At 41.7% G+C, this 27,091-nt stretch overlaps 1 protein-coding gene across 4 annotated transcripts in view; it reads left to right on the top strand.

Annotated features, from left to right (window-relative positions):
- The window catches only part of sh2b3 (SH2B adaptor protein 3), a 217,063-nt gene that overhangs the window by 134,680 nt on the left and 55,292 nt on the right, over window positions 1–27,091 (top strand). For 3 of the 4 annotated variants that reach the window (XM_041202248.1, XM_041202249.1, XM_041202250.1), the window contains exons 3-4: window positions 8,742–8,843; window positions 20,939–21,030. In XM_041202248.1, coding sequence (XP_041058182.1) covers window positions 8,742–8,843; window positions 20,939–21,030 — 194 coding nt within the window. The remainder of the gene's footprint in view (window positions 1–8,741; window positions 8,844–20,938; window positions 21,031–27,091) is intronic. The other variant, XM_041202251.1, reaches the window with a different exon arrangement.

Here is a 27,091-nt window from a genome sequence, read left to right as displayed (position 1 = left end):
TGTTGATGCCCTGCTAACATTATAATGACTTGACATAAAGAGTTCAGAGGCAAAAGAACAGCCTCTTACAGAATTGTGCAAAATTTACTCACGTTCTTAGGTATTAGATTACAGATAATAGTGTTCGTAGTAACCTGCGGTGGGGATGTTTCATAATTTTGCATGTGGGTAGCATTATACATTGTGCTTTGTCAGGACAAAGGGCATTCCTCAGTAACAGGATTAAATCAAGAAGGGAGGTAAGTATGGAACTATTAAATAAGCAGTGGAGTGCACTGGCTTTGTTAAGCGTTAGTTGACACCAGGCTCCCTCTGGTTGTGGATACTCTGGAAGGGGGTCCTGCAGAGAGAGGGCAGTATTTAAAGCAGGCGACAGGGGTTCACCTGCTGGCTGGAGAGCCAGTGAGGGCCCCACATTGCCAACCTTTGGGAAAGGCCCATCAAATTCACCTCAGGAGAGGGCATTAAATTCTACCCAGAGAGAGAGAGAGGGAGACAGTTTCTCCAGGACTTTTCCTGATATAACTGATAATATCCCTTAAATTACTAATCGTCCTACAAGTATGGAGCTTCAAGCTTGTTGGGAAGGATAATTTAACAGTTAAAAAAGGTGGAATATAACATAGGAATAAATAACAGAAGCAGTACGGATAGAAAGTATTGACAGTAAAGGCAACAAGGTAGCATTTCCAGTAATGATGGACTTCAGCCAGCCCATTTTGTGTCGAAGTCTCTCTCTCTGTGCTCAAAGTAACAAAGTTTTCAATTATGTGCAGCCTTATACATCACTCTGGTTTCAATTGTTTTATATTTAACCCCGTAGGATAATATATCACAAATATATTCAAGCCTGTATCACTTTGCATAAGCCCATTTGGCTCTCATTGTGGTTTGAGTACTGATATTTTCCCAGTATTTTTTTCCCCCGGCTTTCCTTCCTCTGTAGTTTCCTGCCAAGAGCAGTCTCCAAGATTGCAGTGCCATTCTTTGAGGGTACAAAAAACTAGGTACTGTGCAGTGAGGCAATTTTAGTTCTAATGTTATTTAACCTAGTGACAGAACAGCAAAGCTCATCAATAGGGGTGTAGAACAATTCAAATACAATGTCAACCTTGGCTCCTTGTAGCACTTTGGACTCCAAGTCAGCAGATCATGGATTCAAACCTCACTTGAGAGACTTTTGCACATCGCCTAGGCTGATAGTTAATGATCTACTGGGGGAATACTATATTGAGGGAATGCTGCATTGCTGGAGATATTTTATTTCAGGTGAAACATTAAACCAAGGCCTCATATACCCTCTCGGATAGATGTAAAGATCCCATGATACTGTTTGAAGAAGGGCAGGAAGTTCTCTCGGTATCCTGGCTAATATTTATCCCTCCACCAGCACTCCCAAAAACAGATTATCTGGTCAATTATAGCATTTCTCTTTGTGAGATCTTCCTGTTTGCAAATTAGCCCCGATATTTGCTTATATTAAAAACTGACTACACCACGAAAGTACTTCTTTGACTGAAGAGCCTTTGGCGCAGGCATCCTGGTTTTATTTCCAAGATGAAATTTGCCGCATGGTTTTACATAGTAATAATTTACTGTCAGCCTTGGCTCCGTGGTAACATTGATTTCTCTGAGGATTCTCGCCTCATTCCAGGCCTTAAGCATATAATCCAGACTAATTCTTTAGTACACTTCTGAGGGAGCGGTATATTATTGGGAAGTGCCAAATTTCAGATTGACATTCAACCATAGCTCATTCAACCACTGGCCCTCCCTACCATATGCAAAAGCTCCCATGGCACTATTCAAAGAGAGGAAAGTCTCCCCAGTGTCCTGGTCAACACTTATCGCTCAATCAATGCTGCCAAAGATAGTGTTACAATCTAGTTAGGGACCATTAACAGTTATAGAGAAATCCGAACACCTTATTTTAACCAATAGAACTACACCACAAGATTTCACTTTTTTAAACAAACTTTATTGTATATAAAAGAATTAAACAAAACAAGCACTGTTAACTTAATATGATCTATAACCATGCATATTATGCACTCAGGTTCATTTCTTACTTCCCCTGATAACTCTCTTATAAGACACATTAATCTAAAAGTCATTTAATTCTGTAGCGACCACCCATAATTATGCCACAGTCCTCTGGAGAATTCTGCTCAGCTTCAGCTGTTCTCAGAGGTAAAATTTTCATTTACTATCTCTTGACTGTGGTTGCCTCCATTCCAGCTACTTTTTTAATAAATCCAATCTAATCTGCTCATTACTTTCTTTGGCACAAGACTTAGCGAGGACCACTGTAGATTTTTCCACAAGTTTCAAACTAGGCAATCTTCAAGCTTCTGTTCCCTCACAAAATTCAAACTGAGATTAAGCCCTACCCGCATTCCATGCAGTGAATGATGAAGTTAGGTTTTTACTCTGCTTACAATGCAGGTCTAACTAACTGTCATTTACTTTGGCTATCTTCTCTCAGTGAGCTGCAAACCACATGAAGTCGAAACTGCAGCAAACCTCTCAACAAACACCCAGATAAATTGAAACCAGACAATCCCCTCCACAATGCACCGCCCCCCTTCCAGGCTCTGTCCATCTCCATAATAACGTAGCCTGCTCTGGGCTGTCCTCAAAGTGGTCTTTAATTATCTCTCATTTACAATTGCTTCTTTGATCTGGTGAACTAAGTGGGTTTTATAACCATTCAGGGTTCACTGAATGCTTTTCAACCAAGTTAGCTTTAACTCCCAAAACAAAAGCATCTCTTTGGAATGTCCTTCTTGCGAGGATTGCAGACATCATGTCTCCAGTTGTTTAGCCCACCTACTGTTTGATAGCTCAATCTCTTCTATTCCGACTTTATTTCACAAACATGGGTCAAGTTTTAAACTGCAATTTCTTAAGGTTTTCTGGCAATCTCTAAAGTCCAGCATTTTAATTGTCTTATCTTTAATACTCCCAGAGCTAAAAATTGCCTCTAAAATATTAAAATGAACCGCAAACCAGATATTCGCAACAATAGTTTAAATGATTATTCATCTCTTGCTGTTTGTAGGACTTTGCTATGTAAATTGATTGCTATATCAGCCTACAAAACAACAGTGCCTCCATTTACAGTATTTTTAAAAATTCATTCATTCATGGTACTTGTGTGTAACCAACAAGGCCAGAATTTATTACCGATCATATTTGCGATGGAGAAGGTGGTGGTGAACCATTGTGGTGTGGGGAAGGGAGTTCCAGAAAATTGGCCCAGTGATGATGAAAGAACAGTGATATATTTTGAAGTAAGAATGGTTTGACTTGGAGGGGAACTTACAGGTGGTGGTGTTCCCATGCATCTGCTCCCCTTTCTTTTTTAATATTTCCACCCCGGTTCAATGAAGAGTGCGGGAGGGCATGCCAGGAGCAGCACCAGGCATACCTAAAAAATAGGTGTCAACCTAGTGAAGCTACAACACAGGAGCAATTGTGTGCCAAACAGCATAAGCAGCAAGCAATAGACAGAGCTAAGCGATTCCACAACCAACGGATCAGGTCTAAGCTCTGCAGTCCTACCACATCCAGTCGTGAATGGTGGTAGACAACTGAACAACTCAGTGGAGGAAGAGGCTCCATAAATATCCCCATTCTCAATGATGGGGGAGCCCAGCACATCAGTGAAAAAGATGAGGCTGAAGCATTATGCTACAATCTTTAGCCAGACGTGCCAAGTGGATGAGTTACCTCAGCCGCCTCTGGAGGTCTCCATAATCAAAGATGCCAGTCTTCAGCCAATTCGATTCACTCCACGTGATATCAAGAAAGGGCGGAGGGCACTTGATATTACAAAAGCTATGGACCCTTACAATATTTCAACTATAGTACTGAAGACATGTACTCCAGAACTTGCTGTGCATCTAGCCAAGCTGTTCCAGTACAGCTACAACACTGGCATCTACCCAGCTATGTGGAAAGTTGCCAAGATATGTCCTGTACACAAAAAGCAGGACAAATCCAACCTGGCCAATTACTGCCCAATTAGTCTACTGCCGATCATCAGTGAAGTGATGGAAGGGGTCATCAACAGTACTATCAAGCAGCACTTGCTTAACAATTACCTGCTCCCTGATGCTCGGTTTGGGTTCCGCCAGGGCCACACAGCTCCTGACCTCATTACAGCCTTTGTTCGAACATAGACAAAAAAGCTGAACTTCAAAAGTGAGGTGAGAGTGACTGCCCTTGACAACAAGGCAACATTTGACCGTGTGTGGCATCAAGGAGCCCTAGCAAAACTGAAGTTAATGGGAATCAGGGGGAGAACTCTCTGCTTTGGAGCCTTACATGGCAAAAACGAAGATGGTTGTCGTTGGAGGTCAATCACCTCACTTCGAGGACATCATTGCAGGAGTTCCTCAAGGTAGTGTCCTAGGCCCAACTATCTTCAGTTGTTTCATCATTGACCTTCCTTCCATCATAAGCTCAGAAGTGGGGATGTTCGCTGATGATTGCACAATGTTCAGCACTATTTGCAACTGCTCAAATACAAAAGCAGCCCATGTCCAAATGCAGCAAGACCTGGAAAATATCCAGGCTTGGGCAGACAAGTGGCAAGTAACATTTGTGCCACACAAGTGCCAAGCAATGACCATTTCCAATAAGAGAGAATCTAACCATCACCCCTCGGCATTCAATGGTATTACCATCACTGAATCCCCCACTATCAACATCCTGGGGGTTACCATTGACCAGAAGCTGAACTGGACTAGCCAAATAAATACTTTGGCTGCAAGAGCAGGTCAGAGGCTAGAAATCCTGCAGTGGGTGACTCACCTTCTGACTCCCCAAAGCCTGTCCACCATCTACAAGACACAAGTCAGGAGTGTGATGGAATACTTTCCACTTGCCTGGATGAGTGCAGCACCCACAACACTCAACAGACTTGAGACCATCCAGGACAAAGTAGCCCACTTGATTGGCACCACGTCTACAAACATTCACTCCCTCCATCACTGATGCACAGTGGCAGCAGTGTGTACCATCTACAAGATGCACTGTAGAAACGTACCAAGGCTCCTTAGACAGCACCTTCCAAATCTATGACTGCTACAATCTAGAAGGATAAAGACAGCAGATAGATGGGAACACCACCCCCTAGAAGTTCCCCTCCAAGCCACTCACCATCCTGACTTGGAAATATATCGCCGTTTCTTCACTGTCGCTGGGTCAAAATCCTGGAACTCTCTCCCTAACAGCACTGTGGGTGTGTGGGTGTACCTACACCCCATGGCCCACAACAGTTCAAGAAGGCAGCTGACCACCACCTCCTAAAGGGCAATTAGGGATGGGCAATAAATGCTGGTCTAGCCAACAATGCCCACAACCCATGAATGAATAATAAAAAAGGTTGCAGGCTTGGAAAGTGCTGTCAAAGGAGCATTGGTGAGTTGCTTCACTGCATCTTGTAGATAGTGCATGTTGCTACAACTGTGCGCCGGTAGTGGAGGGAGTGAATATTTAAGTTGGTGGATAGCGTACTGATTCAGCTCTGCTTTGGCCTGGATGGTGTGGAGTTTCTTGAATGTTGTTGGAGTTGCTGCCCTGGTCCTTCTAGGTGATCAAGGTCATTGGTTTAGAAGGTGCTGCCGAAGACGTCTTGGCAAATTGCTCCAGTGCATCTCGTAATGGTACATACTGCAGCTGCAGTGTGCCAATGGCGGAGGGAGTAAATGTTTAAGGTGGATAGATGCCAATCTAGTAAGCTGCTTTGTCTTTTATTGGCTGTAAAGTGCTTTGGGATATCCTGAGGATTTGAAAAGCCTTGTATAAATCAAAGTCTGTTCCTTTTTTATTTGATCTGTCCCTTCTTAAGCAATTGTTTGATTTTGTAAATGACTTGCACCTAATCTCTTGTTAACAAATATGCCGACAACTATATTTCAATTTCTGAAATGGTTCCTTAAAGAAAAATACTTCCTTGACTCCAGATCATGAATCTCGTCACATGGAATATTTCCTAGATATTTAGACTGGCTTATACCTTCTCCAGCACTTGGGATTTTGTTGATGTGATGGAGTATGTGTGTGTTTGTACACTTGTGGGTGGCAGGGGAGTTAATACAGTGAATGAAGGTGGCTCAGATGCAAACCATTAGCTGTCAGATTGTTGGAATCTTTCCTTTTGCACCGCTTCTCAAGATAATCTGCAAATGGATTGCATAGGTTTTTTTTATAACAAGTTACTTAGAATAGCTTCATAATTTTGTTTACAGACACATGCAATGCACTTGCAAACCTATGCATACTGTAAATCCTAATATGGCGAATTGTGTTCAAATTAGAAGTGCCTGGTATTAAATGTCGTCATCTCCTGATATACTGAGATCTCTCTTGGAAGTTTGAAAAGATATATTATAGTGAGATCCAACAGAAACTTGAAGAAATGAATTATAATGGGCCTGAACTTCCTTGAAGTGGCAATCAGTGCGGATTGCCACTTGGCTCCCAGTTTCTTACCAGAAATCATGTCTTGCCTGACTATTGACTCAGGCCAGGCAGTGCAGCATGTCCCTGGGCCTAGGGTCAAATGCAGTTCTGTTGAAGGGAGGGAAGCCACGCTCCTTATTTTATTGCACTAGCTACAGTAAAGCAGGTAGGTTAAAGGCCCACTGAGGTTTAAAAGATCCTTGACTGGCCAGGGAAAAGGTAAGTGTATAAGGTTGGGTAGAATTTGTGGTCTGGGAGATGTCGAGGAGTGGGGGGTTGGGGGGGTGGTTTCAGGCCACTTGGGGGGGGGGGGAAGGGGGATGGGGGTATTGAGCCTCGGGAAGGGGTTGTTGGGGGTCGGGCCTCAGGGGTGGGTGCAGGGGGTCACGCCTCGGGAGGGAATTGTGTCAGGCCTCGGGTGAGGGGGGATGTCGGGCCCAGAGTGGGGGGAGGGGGGAGGTGATGGAGGGGTGTTGGGCCTCAGGCGGTGGGATGTCAGGCCTGGGGGGATGGGGTTTAGGCCGTGGGGGTGTGGTCAGGTCAGGCCTCGGAGTGGAGGGTAGTCGGGTTGAATTGGGTTGGGCCTATGGGGCAGGCGGAGCATCAGATCGGGCCTCACAGGCTTAATTCTTATAACTTTCTCTGGGTATCTATTGGTGTAACTAAATCAAAACCATCGGAAGTTTGTGATTTAAATCGCAATTTTGGATGATTCCTTGTGAAGGGCCATTACCTGCGGGAAGTTTGCATTTCTGGACAAATGCTGTGCAAACTTTCCCTGAGATCTTCTGAAGGGGATTCCCCAGCGCATCTTTGACGTACCCTGCGCGCAACCCCCCCCCCCCACCCCCCCAACAAGTTGCCCTGGAGCTCGGAAGTTACAGCCTAATGAGATTTTTATATCACCAATCCTTCAGAGTAGTTTGTACTGTGTGCCCGCTTCTGCCCAAGCGCTAAGTTCCACCAACTAACCTAAATCTTAAAGGTCAAGAAATCCAGATCTTGTGATGTCATTTTCTGCAGTTCCTATTCTGTAATATTGTTCCTGCATGATCAAAAATCTATAGATGTGGCAGAGATTGCTAGTTGCAGGGCACCAAATATAAATTGCGTAGAACTGCAGCATGTGCAGTAGATGGATTTTGTAAATTGGGAAAAATAGATGAAAGATTCATGATGCAAACAGACTGAAACGTAAGATGGAAAAGAAGAACCTATTTAGAGCACACCTGTAACCCTGCTGACCATTTGGATTATTCATGCACTATTGAAGAATCCAAATTGTTTCCATGGTGATGAGGTTTTTAACGATGCATTTGGCTTAGTGCTGCCTGTAGCTATCTTTTCTTTAACAGCACCAGTATCAGGCTCATGAAAAAGCGCTGATGGTTTCAGAAGGGTTTTTTTTTTCCTGTATTTCCACTGGCTGAAGTACTGTGGCAGCAATATAACATTAGCTCTGGGAGCAAGGGCTCACACTTTCTTTTCTAGCCGTGGGCAGACAGAACACTTAGGCCTGCCACCCTGTCATCCAGAAATATGCATTAGAGAATCACTACAAAGTACTAAGTGTGCTTCCAGTATGTGCTAATTTCTTTGCTGCTTCAGATATCTGGCATCAGTTTGCACTATAATTGGGTGTTTTATGGCATTGTGATTATGAAATGACACCACTGACCTAGCCAGCAGTCTAGTCCTGGCCAACCTTATGTCCCAATTAAAGGATATTATGAACAAACCTGACTTCCTGCTTGTGAGTCAGTAATGGGTTATTAAGCACAGTACCTGCCATTGTACAATCTGGGCTTCAGTGCAGCTCTTGTCAGTTCATTTTCTATAAGATTCTAGTTTCACGGTATTCACATATTTCTAGTTTGTTAAAGCAGTGCAGCCAAAATACATGGTGATGAGTTTCCCATCAGTAAGCAGGGAGCAATTTTCGGTCAGCTGCACATTCTGGCTTTTGTTCCCCAGCGAATTATGCAAATTGTTTTCACAAGTCAAATTAAAAACCTGATTTGAATTCTGTATGGAGCCCAGATTATTAAAAACTCCGCAAATGTTTATCTGAACACTATGGTTCCAATGATATTGGACAGAACTGAGACCTACTTTAGAGTGCAGAAAAGGCAAGCAGACTTCATTAAAATCTTCAGTGTAGACTTTATGTCACTAGCGGTGAGATTCAGGAGCTGGATTACAATCACAGAAGAATGAATCTTGTAACGAGCATGTCCTTAAATTCTTTTGTCTGTATGATTTTTTTTCAGTGCTCCAAACCGAAGCACAGTACTCCTTGTTCTGCAATTACAGAGATAAGAACTTGTACTCAGCTCGAGATGCCAGACAACACAAACACATTTGTGCTAAAGGTAAGTAGTTGTTGATGTCTACTACTACATGTTTATGTAGTACCTTTAACGTATCAAAATACCCCAAGGTGCTTCATTGGAGCACTATAAAATAAAATATGACACATAGTAATATAAGGAGATGTTGGATCAGATGACCAAAAGCTTGGTCAAAGTGCTAGGTTTTAAGGAATGCCTTAAAGGGGGGAAGCAAGTTAGAGAGGTGGAGAGGTTTAGGTAGGGTATTCCAGAGTTTCGGGTCTAGGCAACTGAAGGCACGGCCACCAATGTCAGAGGGATTAAAATTGGGGATGCTGAAGAGGCCAGAATTAGAGGAGCGTAGATATCTTGGAAGGTTGTGGGGCTGGAGGAGATTACAGAGATGTGTGGGAGTGGGGTATGAGGCCATGTAGAGATTTGAAAATAGAAGTCACAAAGTCACAGTCATACAAAGATGAGAATTTTAAAATCAAGGCGTTGCTTGATCAGGAGCCATTGTAGGTCAGTGAGCACAGGATGATAAAGGAACAAGACTTGGTATGAGTTAAGACACAGGCAGCACAGTTTTGGAAGGCCTCAAGTTTACGGAGGGTGGAATGTGAGCACCTAGCAAGGAGTGCTTTGGAATAGTCAAGTCTAGAGTAACAGAGACATGATGAGGGTTTCAGCAGCAGTTGAGCTGAGATAGGGGTGAAATCAGGTGATGGTGATGTTACTGACGTGAATATATGCAGTATTAGTGATGGCACAAATATAAGGTTGGAAGCTCACCGCCAAACCAAATGTGACTGGCTTAATCCCAGACATTTGCCAGGGCAAGGGATGGAGTCAGTAGCTAGAGAACAAAGTTTGTAATAGAGACTGAAAACAATGACTTCATTCTTTCCTATGTTTAACTGGAAGAAATTTCTGCTCATTCAGTACTGGATGTCAGATTAGCAGTCCAATAATTTAGCAACAGTGGAGGAATCAAGAGATGGTGCTGAGGTAGAGCTGGGTATCAGCAACATACATGTGAAAATGAATGCTGTGATTTTTGATTTGGGAGGTAACAACACGTTCAAGGACTTTGAAGAGGAAAGGGAGGCTGGAGATGGGCTAGTAGCTTGCGATGACAGTGGGATCAGCAATTGATTTTTTGAGCAAAGGGGTTATGACGGCCGATTTAAAGAAGAGAGGAATAACATCTGAAACAGCGAATATCGGCGAACACATGGACCAGGAGGGGAGGTTGGGTGATTGGCAGAGCTATTAAAAGAGTAAAGCAATGGTACTGGTTAGGGCACTGTCAAAATGCCTTGGAACAGTTTTGTACTGTGGCATTACGGCAGTAGTGCAGCATTGAATTCTTTATTACTGTAATCACCATTGCTGGTGCTGAGGTGATTGCTGTAATAAGGAACTCATTAGTGATCCATGCGATACATCATACACCAAACTGATTCCTGGGATGGCAGGACTGACATATGAGGAGAGATTGGGTTGGTTAGGATTATATTCACTGGAATTCAGAAGAATATGGGGGGATCTCATAGAAACCTATAAAATTCTAACTGGATTAGACAGGGTAGATGCAGGAAGGATGTTCCTGTTGGTGGGGGAGTCCAGAACCAGGGGCCACAGTCTGAGGATACGGGGTAGACTATTTAGGATTGAGATGAGGAGAAATTTCTTGAGAGTGGTGAGCCTGTGGAATTTGCGATCACAGAAAGTAGTTGAGGCCAAAACATTGTATGTTTTCAAGAAGGAGTTAGACATAGCTCTTGGGGCGAAAGAGATCAAAGGATATGGAGAGAAAGCGGGAGCAGGGAGCAGGCTATTGAGTTGGATGATCAGCCGTGATCATAATGAATGGCGGAGCAGGCTCGAAGGGCCGAATGGCCTACTCCTGCTCCTATTTCCTATGGGCAGGATTTTCCCCCGTCGGGGGCGAAGTTGATGGGTGGGTGCGCACAGGTGCCCCTGATCGGGGGTGCAGCGCCATTTTACATGGGTGGGCCAATTAAGGCTCGCCTAGCGCAATGTCCATACCTGTGCATGAAAGAGCACACTCATCTCCCTGATGCTAAGTGCAGCCTCAGGGAGATCGGCTGACAGAAATTTAAAATAGAAAAAAAAACTCCTGACATGTCCCCTCATGTGACACTGTCACATGAGCTGGGACATGTCTATAATTTTAACAAAAACTTTATTAAAAATTTTGAAAACCTACATGAAACCTCATCCCGGTGGATGAGGTTTCATGTTTTTTCTAGTTCCCGCTGGAGCTCCTGGCCTGCCCGACAACCTTAAGGTTGGAATGGCAGGGCCTTTAATTACTTAAGTGACTCTGTCAATGGCCTCAATTGGCCATTGACATATCAGTGGGCGCGCAGCTGATATTGCTGCGCCCCCGCCTACCCGAAAATTTAAATGGGCCGCGGTGATGTTGGGAGTTCTGCTCCATGCCTATAATCTCCATTTAAGCGTTGGAGAGCGGGAAAATCCTGCCCTATGTTTCTATTTAAAAGATGCATCATGAGCTGCATTCTGCAATTGTATAAGTGTCAGTCAAACAATGATGCTATTGTGCTGGTGGCATTGGTTTATCTCTGTCTTTTAACTTGTGACTTTCATCATAATCTATTCTCACTGAATCACAGATGTTTTTCTTAAATATTTATGGGATGTGGGCACTGCTGGCTAGGTCAGCATTTATTGCCCATCCTTAATTTCACTTGAGAAATGTTTCACAGTTACAACAAAGCAACAGCACATCTGACCAAATAAAAAATGCTCATTTATTATATTTTTGTGACACTTATGTTTTCATTGAAGTTAATGTCAGTTAATTCATTGGTTCCAACATCACATATCTGCAGCACTACATCATACCAAAACAATTTTTACTTTAAGCCATATGTTGGACAATCATAGTGGTAGATCTTAAGGTTCTAGAAGATCTTGGTTAAGAATCCCAGCCTTGACTGACACACGAATTTATCTTCCTTCAATGTTTTAGTTTTACCAGCTATTGGTTAGTTTTGTGTTATGATCCCAGCTGATGCTACACCTGGACAAGCCAGATCTCCTTCACCCACAACTATACCTTTACAGATATATACAGATTTGTAAGGATAACACAAGTTACAAAAGCTATCTTATACTCTAATGTTGACAGTAAGTACACTGTTCATGTAAACCAATAGGCAACCTAAGGTCAGGCACACCACACTCTGAAACCAAGTGACAGATACCACCCCAGACAGATGCTATGGATCTCTCCTCAACTTTCCACAGACACTTGTCATACCGTGAACCAACCAGTCTCACTGAACTCCGTCCTTCACACAAGGGTTTCCAACCTCCACTCTCCAAGAACTCGCCTTGGAATCTTCTCCCAAACTGATGCTTTCTCTCAGATGCCTTCACCTCCAGGGTTTTGAACTCTCCTCCCGATGTTCCTCTCCCCTGGCCCATCACATGCATTCAAGCTTTCTTCCATACTCTCACCAATTTAACCGTCAACAGTACACCACTGCTTCACATGCCCACAGCAAAATGTTACAGACCTCCAGTTGTGTCTTTGGACCTTCTGGCTTCTGTCAGGAAGATGTAATAATATTAATGGAATTAATTGCAAAATAGTGGTGTGTGTGTGTGTGTGTGTGTGTGTGTGTGTGTGTGTGTGTGTGTGTGTGTGTGTGTGTGTGTGTGTGTGTGTGTGTGTGTGTGTGTGTGACTTAATTGGATTAAAGGCAGCTGGTCTGGAGGCTTTGATGTAACAAAAGATAAGCTAGGTTTGAAATGCTAAGTAGGTAAACATGGGGGAAGTTTAGAATGTAAGGTGTAAAAGGACATTTGCATTTTTAAATGAACCAGACTAGTTTGTTTTCAAAGAAGGGGTGAAATGTGTCACCCAACCAGGTGAAGTTCCAAAACAGTGTGTTTATTTTTCTCAAAGAATACTGGTAAAATTGGTACTATGATAAATGTTTATGATCAGGGAGTTAAAGTCCGAAGACATACTGAAACAATGGGAATTTGCATTCAGAGGGGAAAATATGTATAAAGGAGTGAAGGCTGTGTATAAAGACAGGCATTTTAAGATCTAAGTATGAAAGCCTTCAGCATCTAAGCCTCAAGCTGCTGTCTACAAAGAACTGAGGTTAAGGTAACTCACTTTGAATTAGATTGTTCAGATAATCATGTTTCTTTGCCTGGGTCTTTTAAAATCTATGTTTTACTGCTGCCTTAACAGACGTGTAACTGGGAATCATATTAATTAGGGGATGTAGAAGTCATTATAGTAGTAATTTGTAGACATATGTATGTGTTTAAAATAATTATTCTTATTAATAAAGGTTTAACCTAGTTTTGTAAAAACTTATAGGGCAGGATCTTCTGGTCAGTGTGCGGGGCAGGTCTGACACACCAACGTGTAAAATGATGTGCGAAGACCTTGGGTGTGTGTCCCAACATCATCGCACACCATCACAATATTTCATTCAGCGGGTGTGCGCCAGAGTTGGCTGTGCGCCGCCAAAATGTCAACGGCCTATTAAGGCCATTAAGAAATGAATTAAAGCAGTTAAGAACCCTGCCCATCCAAGTTTAAGATTGGCAGGCAGGTGAAAAGCCCAATGGCTTTCGTGTTTATCAGGAAACCTCATTCATGGGCATGATGAGATTTCCTGAAGCTTTTATTAAATAAATAAATAAATTGACTTAAATTTACAAACATGTCCCACTCATGTGACAAAGTCACATGAACGTACATGTTTAAATAATTTTTAAAATAATTTCTGTCATGATTTTATTATACACTCAATCTCCCTGAGGTAGCTCCATGTCTCAGGAAGATTGGGAGCGCATGCCCTGAATCTCCCTCCTCTCCCCACCCGTACAGGTAGTGCTGAGCGCTACCGGCTGCTCATTGCACTGAGCGGGCCTTAATTGGCCCGCCCACATAAAATGGTGGTGCATAGCCGATCGCAGGCAGCAATCGGCTCCGCGCCTGCTCCCACCCAGTCCACCCACCATAGGAAAAATCCAAGCCATAAGGCACAGTGGTCTTATTACTACTGAATTCAAGGTCCACATCTCAAAACATACAAATTGCAAAAATAGTTGTGGCAGTTTTCTCAAGTTTCCCTCTGGGATTTGAACAACTGAGCATTGACCACTGGCTGTACCATAGCACTTCTCACAAGCCTTTATCTCTTTAAGCTTGAAACTTAGAGCCTTTCTCTGCTCCTCATTCTTAACTTCACTTAACGGGACCTTTTCCAGGTCTTTGTCCTTCCTTTGACTGGAAGGTCTTCATGGGACGTTCTCCTATTCCGCTCCCCTGGATTTGGGGACTTTCTTCTTTAGCTTGGGACTGGCTTTCTGCCCTTCTAGGTTGCTTCTGCTTGGCAGCTGTCTTCAAACTGAACTCAAAATAGCTGTTTCTTTAATTTTTCTGTGTGTGTGGGTGGGGCCTGCCTCTCTGGAACCCTGTTGCTAGGCCACAGCCCAGTTTTTTTTCTAGTCTTGTGTTTGCTTTAACTTCCCTTAGAATTGTAAAACTCTCATTAGGAATGCAGGCACCTATTAAAGTGAAACTAAAACTCAACTCAACCTTTTCTTAGCACACAAGTATAGAAATATAAATCAAACTTAAATTTTAAAGCTAAAACTCATTCCTAAAACCTGCAAATACAAATATAACTTACTTAAACTGTCTCTATTTCCTAACACTTGTAGATGCTGTGTTCTACAATTGCAGAGGCCTTCAACTCTTGCTTCAGGGACTTGTCTCTCTCTGACGAAGGCCCTTCCTTTCAGCTTGTTGTTGACAACAGAGAGCAGATGTTGACAAGCTCATGTCCCAAAAGCAAGTTGAAGAAGGAAATTGAGTGGGTTGGTTGAATAATGTGGAATCTAACGTTACACTGATATCTTGGGAAATTTTGCTCAATTATGTCTGTAAGTTTATTTTTAAGTTTGGTCCACTGGTATTCTTCATATTCAGAAGGTTAAAAAAAAACCTAGAGGGAACAATGATCATCTAAATTACTTGAATGAACGCGTTGGTTGTATTGAATTACATTATTTCATTCTTTTGACAGCGTAGTTCAAAGAAAACTATGAAAACTCAAAAGAAACAATGGGAAATATGAAAAAAACACAGTGGAATAAGCAGAAAACGATAAAGTTAACTATCGTCACACAGTTTTAATTCAGTTTTGAAAATAAAGCTGCTGTACACTATTTCCATTTTTAAAATATCTCCTCATTAAAAAGTGAGTTAAAAATAAATAAATAAAGCATTTTTATGGCTTTTATCTCTCCTTTGCCTCATTGATTTTTCTCACTTGCTGACCTACTCTTCTGAAGCTTTTGAATTCTTCCTGGTGTATGTGCCACAGGCATCAGGATGTTTTCGTTACATCACCCTGATACCATGGCTAAACTGGGCTGGGTGTGACAGTGCTTCCCTAAGACAACCTATATGAAGCTGATTTTCTCATAACCTCAGCTATAAATGCAGTCTAATCGCATCATGTACTTACATCAATGTTCATGCTGTTAGAAAGACCCTGTTAACTTTCCTTTCTAAATACCAAAATAGGGTTAAAATTTGTCTAACTTGGTTCCTGGTGAATTTAAATACCTTTTGTTCTGGAGGTAAAGACCAAGTGCCTACCACAGGCCAGAGTAATGACCAGAATATACAGTAATTTTGAGAAATAACTGAACTGTTATTTATGAATTCCTTTGATAACTGCCCTGTATTCGTGATACTTTCCCAACTGAAAAAAATCATCAAGAGCATCCCATTCAGAGCTATTGTGGGATCCAACAGGTATTACCCATTTTGTTTTACTCTAAATTATTGATTCCAGCAGGCTAATTTCCTCAGTTTTTTTTCCCTAAGTTTTTTCCTTTTTTCCCTTATGTATTCATTCATCATTTCCAGTCCAAAAAATGCATCGACCCTGCATTTTGCATTGCGTGTCACCAGTACTCTTCTGTGATACATGGTACTGAGCCATTCTGGCCCGAAGGTGCCAAACTTGACTCCTGGTCTGTGCTGAGGTATCTGGCCTCAGCCCAGGCAGAAGTAGAGTGGGCCAGAGAAGGGAAAAATCAGTCCCAGGTTCCTAGTCCTCATTATTATCAGGTATCCCAGCTGGAAAGTACCTGCATTTGTGTGTTGGGTGAGAAAAGGCTGAGGCTTGGTTCTGATGTCTCACTAATAATTGAACAACATTCCAACATTCACCAGCAAGGCTTACATGTACAAAGTACCATAGGGCTGGCAGTGCGCTGATTCCACTTGTACTTCTTCACTGTATTTCATAACTCATATTCATATATATCAAATATTTTATTAATGTAGCTAATAGACTGTGATGGCCCTGAACTTCTGTACATTGCATACAAAATATATACAGGATAAACAGGGCATGGTACACAATAAGAGTTCAGTTGAGAGAGTCTTATAATGTAATTAATAAGTGCAAACATCAAGTGTCAGAGGTGGTGGGACATAAGTGAAATGGTAACAAGTTTAATCATGATCTAGACCTGCTCGTCTGCCTTCATGTAATTGGGAGTTAGTTTTCATGCATACTCTTGGAAAAACAAGTCACTTGAATATATTTGTATCTATAATGTATTAAAAGTATTGTGTATAGCACTCACTTCATGTTGCAATTTTTGAGTTACGTTTTTTATGTCAATGTTTTATAAAGGGAAAAACCAATGTCAGCATTTGAATGTCATGTTGTAATTGAAGGCGAATAGTTGGTGCTTTTTAAGAGTTCATTCATGGGATGTGGGTGTCGCTGGTTAGGCCAGCATTTGTTGCCCATCCCTAACTGCCCTTGAGAAGGTGGTGATGAGCTGCCTTCTTGAACGCTGCAATCCATGTGGTGTAGGCAGATAGGGAGTTCCAGGATTTTGACCCAGTGACTGAAGGATATAGTTCCAAGTCAGGATAGCTTTGAAGACACAGTGTTGAAAAGGTGCTCAAGTAAAGAACTGGTAAGCAGATGATCCCTCATGATGAGATTGCAGCTCATAGCCTGTCAGTTCCGTGAGAAGACCATCATTGGGTTAGCTGAATCCAGAAAGGCGAGTGGCCAAGTGTGGGCCAGATAGATAGTGAGCGAGGGAGAGTCAAACAAAAAAAGTACGACCCCAATTGTTGACACATTCACTAGAATATCCAAACCTAGCAAGACATGTACAAGTTGTGGCCTGCTGCATACACCAAAGAAATGACCAGATTTTCAGCAATCCTACAAGGCATGTGGCAGAAAGGGCCATTGACAGCTGCAGTGCACTAGAGCAAAGACTGATGCAGCTACAAAGAGAAATGTACTGACCCAAATACACCATACACAATTGGTACCTTCAGGCAAGAAGAATGACCATTCGGTATCCCATCAGAAAGATATACATGAGGTGACTGACAAGCCAGAAAATGACTGTGAACAATGAAACGAAGAGCGGTGAACATATGTTTCACACCGTCAATCTCGTGGAAGACTTAGGTGCCATCACTTCATCCGAAACAGTTGCCAAGATTCAAATCATCTGCCCTAATAAAGTTGGCAACTATTCATTATTGGCCAAGATTGACTCAGGAGCAAGTGCCAACATGCTACTCCTTGCGAATTCTAAAAGACATGTATCCACAAATGTGAAAGCCATAGTGAAACCTACTACAGCGAAACTTTTGACGTACAACGGTTCACTAATTCCATGTGTGGGATCCATAGTCCTGGAGTGCAAGTACAATCAGTCCTCCTGGTGTTGCAGATGCTGTACATCATTGAGGCTAGAGGCCCAGTGATCATAGGTTTACCGGCATGCTATGACCTTGCACTAGTGATAATCCATAGAATCAGTCAGATCTCACAAGGCAGTTCAACCTCAGAAACTACTCCTACCATTTCAGTTCATGATCTACCTTCAAAATATCCAGAATGTTTTGACAAAATCGGCAGTTTCAAGGGAGTTGCAACATTACACTTGCAGGTGAATGCAAGTCTGTCGATAGATCCACCACGTAAATGCAGCATCCATTTATAAAACAAATTGAAGGTCGAAGTAGACAAAATGGAGAAAGATGGAATCATTAGAAGAGCACACTGATTGGTGCAGCTTAATTACATATCATAAAGAAGGATGAATCATTGAGAGTATGCCTTGATCCATGATGTTGAAACGCAGCTTTGAAGCATTGTCCTTACAAAATACCCACATTAGAAGAGTTTAACTCAAGATTTGCAGGCGCAAAATTCTTCTTGAAGCTTGATGCCAAGCATGGCTACTAGTCAAGACATCTTGCAGAGAGGTCCCAAAAGCGTACAATATTTTGTATCTTATTTGGACGATACTGTTTTCAATTACTTCCTTATAGGCTTTCTGTTAGCCAGGAGCTCTTTCAAGCTCACATGGACCGTGTCACATGCACTGTTCCAGGATGTCTCTGTATCGCCGACAATATTGCTGCTGTGGGAAGAATAAAGCAAGAACATGATCAAAATCTGCATTTATTGATGCAAGCGGCAAGTAACGAAGGATTAGTGTTCAATAGTCTGAAGTGTGCAACTAACATGTACAATAAAGATGTGGGTACAGAATTGCCTAGCTTATAGTTGGGACAACAAGTTCGCATCCAGGATCCCACAGAAGGTACGTGACAATCAGCCGAGGTGACAAGGATTTGTTCAGAGCTAAGGTCCTATGTAGTCATTACACACAAGCTTAATGGTGAGATGTGATGGAGGACAAACCAAATCCATCCCACTTCCTCAACTACTGTACAGTCTTATTGCATCTAGGAAAAGATCCCAAAGCAACCTGGAACAACATCCAAGAATGACAATCCATAGAACACTGTGAGCAATTAAAGACACCTCCTGACAAGGTTACCATTACAAAGTCTGGCCATACAGTCCTAGATACTTATGTAATGGTAACTAAACATGAATATGTATTATAAATAGTTACACTTGTTTGGAAGGGGGGATAATATCTTTATAAAGAAAGGGGGTGTTGTAATATGCCTTTAAGGGATAGCAGCATGTCATCATTAGAGAGGAAGTATGTCATGTCATCCAGTCTCAGTTTCACTTTGGACTGTGAGCAGAGCATAGCACACATAGCTGTGTTGCTGATGTCTTCAAGCTTTCTACCTTTGTATAAATGTTCTTATGTGCCTAGCCTAAATAAATGAACCCACAACATGTTTATCCAATCCCTTATGAGTGATTGACACCTCTATATCATAAAAGCACAACAGTCACTGGGTCAAAATCTTGGAACTCACTTCCTAAAAGCAGTGTGGGTGAATCTACATTCAATGGACTGCTGTGGGTCTAGAATATATCTCACTATCACCTTCTCAAGGGCAATGGGCAACATATGCTGACCTTGTCAGTGGTGCTTACATCCCATGAAAGAATAAAAAAACTAATAAATGACATAAAATTTTATTTTTTTTATTATATTGAAGTTATCAAACTTTTAAGTGGTTTTCTTCCAACACAGGTGGTAATTTTCTATTTCTACGCAAAATACACCCAGCCCCTCAAATAATAACTGTACATCTGCACTGTCCAAAATATCCAAATGGTTAACACTGGTTCAAAACATACCCTTTTCTGACCATGTACGATTCAGTATGATGATGATTTGACATATTGAGGCACAGATTGGCCAGATGCATGCTTGCATTCACAGTTACCCATGTAGTGAGTTATCTGCGTCATCAAGGGATGGTAGCAGGAGGGAGATCAGGTGCTTTACCACAAGACCAGAGAGAGAATTAGATGGTGTTATGACACAGCAGTTGGTAAAGGCTGAGTTATTTCTGGAGGGAAACTTTAAACAAGTGTCATAACCCATATTTTCAATTGGTATGTTTGAGATGCAGCTTTGAATTCGGAAGTGAAACCACCAAGCCTCCAGTGATTTGTTATATAAATTAAGTTAATCATTTATTAATTTAACAACAAATTTAAACGCATACACATGCTCACAAATTACTACCATAATAACATTTAAACAAAACTCCAAATTAATCACTCCTAGGTAAATCTTCACCAAGGCAACAATAACCTGTAGACTTAAATAGTCACCAGGCAAAGCACATTTTATCTTATGAATTCAAAATAAGGTTCCTTTCAGTTTGGTTCCTTCACACAATTGTAGGCTTATAGGCGGCTTGCCTCCGACTTCCACACACAAAATTCTGTATATACCTAGCCTTCACTTTGAATGCAAATTCTAGTTATATCACCAGGCCCTTTGAACTCCACCTCTTCTAACAATAAAACCCCTTTCATAGTACCAATTTTATTAGTAATATAAACATATTGCTTGGTGTCTCCTAGCTAGGTGCAAGATTTCACCTCCAGTCTTTGAATGGTTTATTCAACAAAATGCAAATGTACTCTTTGCTTAACTGTATAACATCTCAAAACTGCTATACATCAAAGCACCCAAACTAGCTGTCTTTAATCCAATTAAGACACACACAGGCTTTCCAATTGGTGTACGTAGGCAGTACACCACAATGGATGAGTTGGCTAGACCATGGGGGTAAGTCATGCAATGAAACCTTGAGAAATACATATAATCACAGTTGGCAACCCTTTTACTGTAGTTCACAGCAGACTGTTACAGAACAGCATTGACAGAGGCTTTGGAGGAGGTTGTCTGTCTGCCTGCCCTTTTGGATGGGGCAAGGTGCATGTCATTGGGCAGCCTAAAGAAGTAGTCTTGGGAAGGTGAAGGGATTACTGTTTATAGTTATATTGTGTAAACTTTACTGTCTGCCTGAGTTGCCCTCACTAGAACAGAAAAAAACCAATAATTTAGTAGTAATAAAACAAACCTGTCATGAAAAGTAGGAAATAAAACAAATAATGAGATCCCACAAGTTAAACAAATCCTTTATCAAGACAAGTAATATTGTAAAAGCGATAATTCTCAGAAAGGATGCGGAAGTGACTTTGATGTGAAATGGACCGTGGAGTCTCAGCTGAGGAAGCAAGATTGCATTTTTGCTCTTTTATCCTTTGTTGAAGCTGTTGTTGAATCTTGATATTTCTCTTTTATTTGCCCTGAACTAGGTCAACAGTTTCCTAGAAGTTATTTTTGAAGCTGTCAATGATCAACAATTGAATTTATGGACAACAGATATTAGAGAATGTATAAATGCATGGTAAGATTTAATTCTCTTCTTTTTTTAAGCATTTGAATGCTGAGATTTCATATACTGTAATGTATATCCTGGTACCATCACGGAAACTGCACAATTACATAAATGTTGGAAAATTGGATTTCTGGAGCACACAATGTTCTGTGCAATAAATTACTTTTTCACCTTTATTCATCTTGTCAGTGGGATATGAAATCCCTTCCAAAGGGCTTAATTAATGCACTGCCTCAAGCTCTTCTTTGTTTCTTTCTGGGTTTCAGCCAGCTCCCTGATTCACTATCTGTTCTAGCACAGCACACAGGAGCATGAATTCACAGTGAGAAAGCATTTAATTTGGTAACTCAATCAGACATTGTAATGGTAAGAAGGCTCAAGGCAGTGAGTTGATATACATTGGAAGAATTTTCACGTGGCACTGACAATAGGATTTGTGCAGAAGTGATTTATATGTACAAAACAAGATCCCAACTTTGTTTGCGTCTTGTTACCTCATTGTTCCTAAATGTTTTTGAGAGCAATAACCAAGAGATAAAGAATTTATTCTGGATTCCCTTTTCGGGACTTCCTTTGCTTCAGAGTAGGAAATAGTACAATTTGTAGATATGTATTTTGGACAAGATAAAGGAAATAAAGAAGTTACATTTCTATAGCATCTCATCAAAGTCCATAGGATGTCCTAAAGTGCTCTTCTTTTGGAAATTCCTGGCAAAAACTGGAAATAAGAAAATGTTCATCAAATTCTAATTTGTTTCTGTTTTAAATCTATGATAAACAACTTTTGCTTGCCCTAATGTGTTCGCAATTGTGTAAGGCAATGCCACTGTTTTGTAAATCAGGTTTATCTGTTGCATGTTTGTTACTGTATACTACTGTGTTACAACATGACTTTCGGTTCTTTAAAAGGATGTTGATGGTCATCACATCACATGGTGGATAGACACAGTGGATACAGCATTTCGAATGTCAACAAGATTATTTTGGTTTGTTAAAATAAAAATAAATATGTTTAAGTAGCACAGGCTTTGGGTCAGCCATAACATCAATGTAACATTGCCAATTAATAAATTGACGTAGCACCATGTAAGGGGTGATAAGCCTTGGGCTGGTGTCAAGATTGTCATGCAGCAAAGTTTCTCATCTCACCTGACTCCACCTCTGCCTCAGCCCATCTGCGGCTGAAACCCTCATCCATGCTTTTGTCACCTCTAGTCTCAACTATTTCAATGCTTCCCTGGCTTGCCACCTTCCTTCAATAAGCTTGAACTCATCCAAAACACGACTGCCTGTATCCTAACTCGCACCAAGTCCTGCTTGCCCATCACCCCATTGCTCGCTGACCTATGTTGGCTTCTGGTCCAGCAAAATCTTGATTTTAAAGTTCACATCCATGTGTACAAATTGCTCCATGGTCTCACCCCTCCCCACCTCTGTAACCTCCTCCAGCCCTAAAACCATCCAAAATGTCTGCGCTGCTCCAATTCTGGCCCCTTGATTTTCAACAATGCACCATTGGCAGTTGCGTCTTCAGTCACCTAGGTCATAAATTCTGGAATTCCATCCCCAAACCTCACTGCCTCTCTGTTCCTTTTGAGTTGCAGCTAAAGCCTGCCTCTGTGACTGAGATTTTGGTCACTTGTCCTAATATATTCTTATGTGGCTGGGTGTCAAATTTTGTCCCACAATGCTCCTTTGAGCATCTTTGAATTATGATAGAGACACTATATAAATACAAGTTGTTGTTGTTGCAGATGGGTGGCATGGAAGAACTTTAGTTGGGGAATTAAAAATGGAATACGGCAAAAAAAAATTAGAAAACAGGGGAATTATTTGAATAAGGAGTAACCCACTCCCAGCCCTAAGCTTTTCTTTCCCTTTCCCTTTGTTTGTTTTTGAATTTGCACCAATAGACAAATGCTTTGAAGTAAATCTTGCTTGGTGCAGCAGGTTAATAATGTTTGAGATAGAAGAATATAGAAGAAACAAATCATGAAATTGACAATTTGTGTACTGATGTAGTCTAATTTTCAAGAAGATTTGACGTTTCCTGCATGTGGAGAATCTCTATCTTCAGAAGTGATGGTTCCATTTATTCCATTAGCTTTATTTTCTCCTTTTTTAATCTGCTTTGCTCTTTGTATTCGTAGCTTTTCTTCATAGCCTGAACTTGCACATGATTGTGCCTGGTACATGCAACTATGGGTTGAGCAGTGAAATTTTGCAATGAGAGAATACAGTATGTCAAATTTGAACTGAGTGATAGCATTAATTCAGTCTGTGCTATATATAGTATAGGCCAGGTATGGGATTATTTTCATTTCATTACCCTGACAACATGCATCAACACCAACCTTGGCTTTGGGGCAGTATAACCTGTAGGAGCAACATGATAGTTCCCGTCCCCCCATTGTCTCCTTTATGGTGTTTTGTGTCAAATTCTTGATTTGCCATATCATTTGAGGACTGTATTGTTTTATGTATTCCTCTGCATTGAAACTACAAGACCCACTTCATCTTTTAGTTTATCAGCTACCAAAGAGACCCCATACGATGCATTTTGAGAGTTTTGAAAATAGATCATGTAGACCAGCAAGGCGGGAAACCACAGCATTACTCAGTGATAAAAGCTACAACCACAACATTTGTTATGTGACAAACATTTGGAGCTGCACATTTCATTTCTTTATCTTTCTCACAAAAAAACTCGACAGTTTCAGTCACCTAAATCTTGTGAAATCTCCAGCAGAAGCTAACTTTACAGTATCACTATTTTAACAGAAATAATGAAGGAGTAGGAGAGACTGTATCCTTAGACTGGTGAAAAGCTCGACATTGTGTTGCTATTAGCATCCAAAGGCAATACATAAAACTGGGTCAGCAGCTACAAATAGATAAAAGCAAAAAACTGCGGATGCTGGAAATCCAAAACAGAAACAAAAATACCTGGAAAAACTCAGCAGGTCTGACAGCATCTGTGGAGAGGAGCACAGTTAACGTTTCGAGTCCGAATGACCCTTCAACAGAACTAAGTAAAAATAGAGAGAGGTGAAATATAATCTGGTTGTGGGGGGGTGGTGGGACAAGAAGAGTTGGATAGAGAGCCAGTGATAGGTGGAGATAACCAAAAGATGTCATAGACAAAAGGACAAAGAGGTGTTGAAGGTGGTGATATTATCTAAAGGAATGTGCTAATTAAGGGTAGAAAGCAGGACGAGCAAGGTACAGATAGCCCTAGTGGGGGTGGGGTGGGGTGAAGGGATCAAAATAGGCTAAAAGGTAGAGATAAAACAATAGATGGAAAACACTTAAAAATAATGGAAGTAGGTGGGAAAAGAAAAATCTATATAAATTATTGGAAAAAACAAAAAAGAGGGGGAAAATTGGAAAGGGGGTGGGGATGGAGGAGAAAGAGTTCATGATCTAAAGTTGTTGAACTCAATATTCAGTCCAGAAGGCTGTTAAGTGCCGAGTCGGAAGATGAGATGCTGTTCCTCCAGTTTGCGTTGAGCTTCACTGGAACATTGCAGCAAGCCAAGGACGGACATATGGGCATGAGAGCAGGATGGAGTGTTGAAATGGCAAGCAACAGGGAGGCCTGGGTAATATTTGCGGACAGACCGAAGGTGTTCTGCAAAGCAGTCACCCAGTCTGCATTTAGTCTCTCCAGTGTAGAGGAAACCTCATTGGGAGCAACGAATGCAGTAGACTAAGTTGAAGGAAGTGCAAGTGAAATGCTGCTTCACTTGAAAGGAGTGTTTGGGCCCTTGGATGGTGAGGGGTGGGGAAGTAAAGGGGCAGGTGTTGCACCTTCTGTGGTTGCATGGGAAGGTGCCGTGGGAGGGGGTTAAGGTGTAGGGGGTGATGGAGGAGAGGACCAGGGTGTCCTGGAGGGAATGATCCCTGTGGAATGCCGCCAGGGGGGCTGAAGGGAAGATGTGTTTGGTGGTGGCATCATGCTGGAGTTGGCGGAAATGGCAGAGGATGATCCTTTGAATGCAGAGGCTGGTGGGGTGATAAGTGAGGACAAAGGGGACCCTATCATGTTTCTGGGAGGGAGAAGAAGGTGTGAGGGCGGATGCGCAGGAAATGGGCTGGACACGGTTGAAGTCCCTGTCAACCACCATGGGTGGAAAACCTCGGTTAAGGAAGAAGGAGGACATGTCAGAGGAACTGTTTTTGAAAGTGGCATCATCAGAATAAATGCGTCAGAGGCAAAGGAATTGAAAGAATGAGATGGAGTCCTTACAGGAAGCGGGGTGTGAGGAGCTGTAGTCGAGGTAGCTGTGGGAGTCGGTAGGCTTGTAATGGATATTGGTGGACAGTCTATCACCAGAAATTGAGACAAAGAGGTCAAGTAAAGGAAGGGAAGTGTCAGAGATGGACCATATGAAAATTATGGAGAGGTGGAAATTGGAAGCAAAATTAATAAATTTTTCCAGGTCCAGACGAGAGCATGAAGCAGCACCGAAGTAATCATTGACGTACTGGAGAAAGAGTTGTGGGAGGGGGCCGGAGTAGGACTGGAACAAGGAATGTTCCACATACCCCATAAAGAGACAGGCATAGCTGGGGCCCATGCGGGTACCCATAGCCACACCTTTTATTTGGAGGAAGTGAGAGGAGTTGAAGGAGAAATTGTTCAGTGTGAGAACAAGTTCAGCCAGACGGAGAAGAGTAGTGGTGGATGGGGATTGTTTGGGCCTCTGTTCGAGGAAGAAGCGGAGAGCCCTCAGACCATCCCAGTGGGGGATGGAAGTGTAGAGGGATTGGACATCCATGGTGAAGAGGAGGCGGTTGGGGCCAGGGAACTGGAAATTTTTGATATGATGTAGGGTGTCAGAGGAATCACGGATGTAGGTGGGAAGGGACTGGATAAGGGGAGAGAGAATGATGTCAAGATAGCAAGAAATGAATTCCGTGGGGCAGGAACAGGCTACAAATAGAACTGAGTTAGATTTACATATTTTTCTCCCCTTTTCTTGAAGGCAGTGACTTTAGGTGCTCACCCACAGTCTCTGCTATCTCACCCAAGTGACCATTCTTTATTGGTGAGTCTAGATGACTATTTAGTTGTGAAGGAGATTTATCACAGTTGAACTGGTTCTGTTCTTACCTGATGGCCACTATTCAATAGGACCCCTCTGAAATCAGATAACTGAAAATTCAACCGGGAGCTTTCTGCCATTTATAGTATAGTGCCTTTACCCACTATTAACCTACTGGGGAGCTAATTTTGTCTTCTTCTTCTGAATTTACCATTGGGTTAATTGTGACCTATAAATTTAAGTAGATGGTTAAGTCAAGCATTGTAGTCATAGCTTGCTGTAATGTTTGGATAAGGTAACATTGTTGAGTCTCCTATTTATTAAAGTGATGGTTTATTGTAAAACTTGGGTAGAATTTTGGACAGTAAGGGATATGGGGGTAGGATGGGAAAGTGGAGATGGGGTGAATGATCAGCATGATTTTATTGAGGGGGCGTAGGTGTACTCCTGCAGCTATTTCTTATGCTCTTATAAGAATTCTAAATATATTTCATGTTGTGAAATGTAAAGCATCTCTTTTTAACTAGTATAATTTTTTGCAATGAAAAATGACAGTGTAGTGTCTTATTATGAGAACAATAAACACAAACTTCAGTGGTAGAAATCTGCCATTTTTGTATTGAATCCTGAGAATTTACATTTACTTATATATTTTATGGTGCCAGTGGATGTTTGATTACATGGTGCTCAGATATATCTGGGTTTCCTGATTGTGCTTGTGTTGGGGACAAGTAAGCCAAGGAATTGAGGTAGCCTCTCCAGTCTTGGTTTCTCAGAATTAGGTTTCATTAGTTAAAGACCAGGATGTGATGAAGAGGACCATGACTAAGGATATCACAAGTTTCATCCCTGGCCTGTGCTGAGGTCTGTAATCTCACACACAGGGTGGTGGTGAGAAGACTACAATCTGTCACAACATATGTCTCCTTGGATGAGAGATATCAGCCTTTCCTCCTGCTCTTGTTGACTATCTAGAGATTCCTTTTTGTGTTTGGATGTTCATTGAGAACACAGTTGGGCTT

Source organism: Carcharodon carcharias, chromosome 13 (genome assembly GCF_017639515.1).
Source record: "Carcharodon carcharias isolate sCarCar2 chromosome 13, sCarCar2.pri, whole genome shotgun sequence".
NCBI lineage: Eukaryota > Metazoa > Chordata > Chondrichthyes > Lamniformes > Lamnidae > Carcharodon > Carcharodon carcharias.
This window is presented reverse-complemented; position numbering and strand designations above follow the sequence as displayed.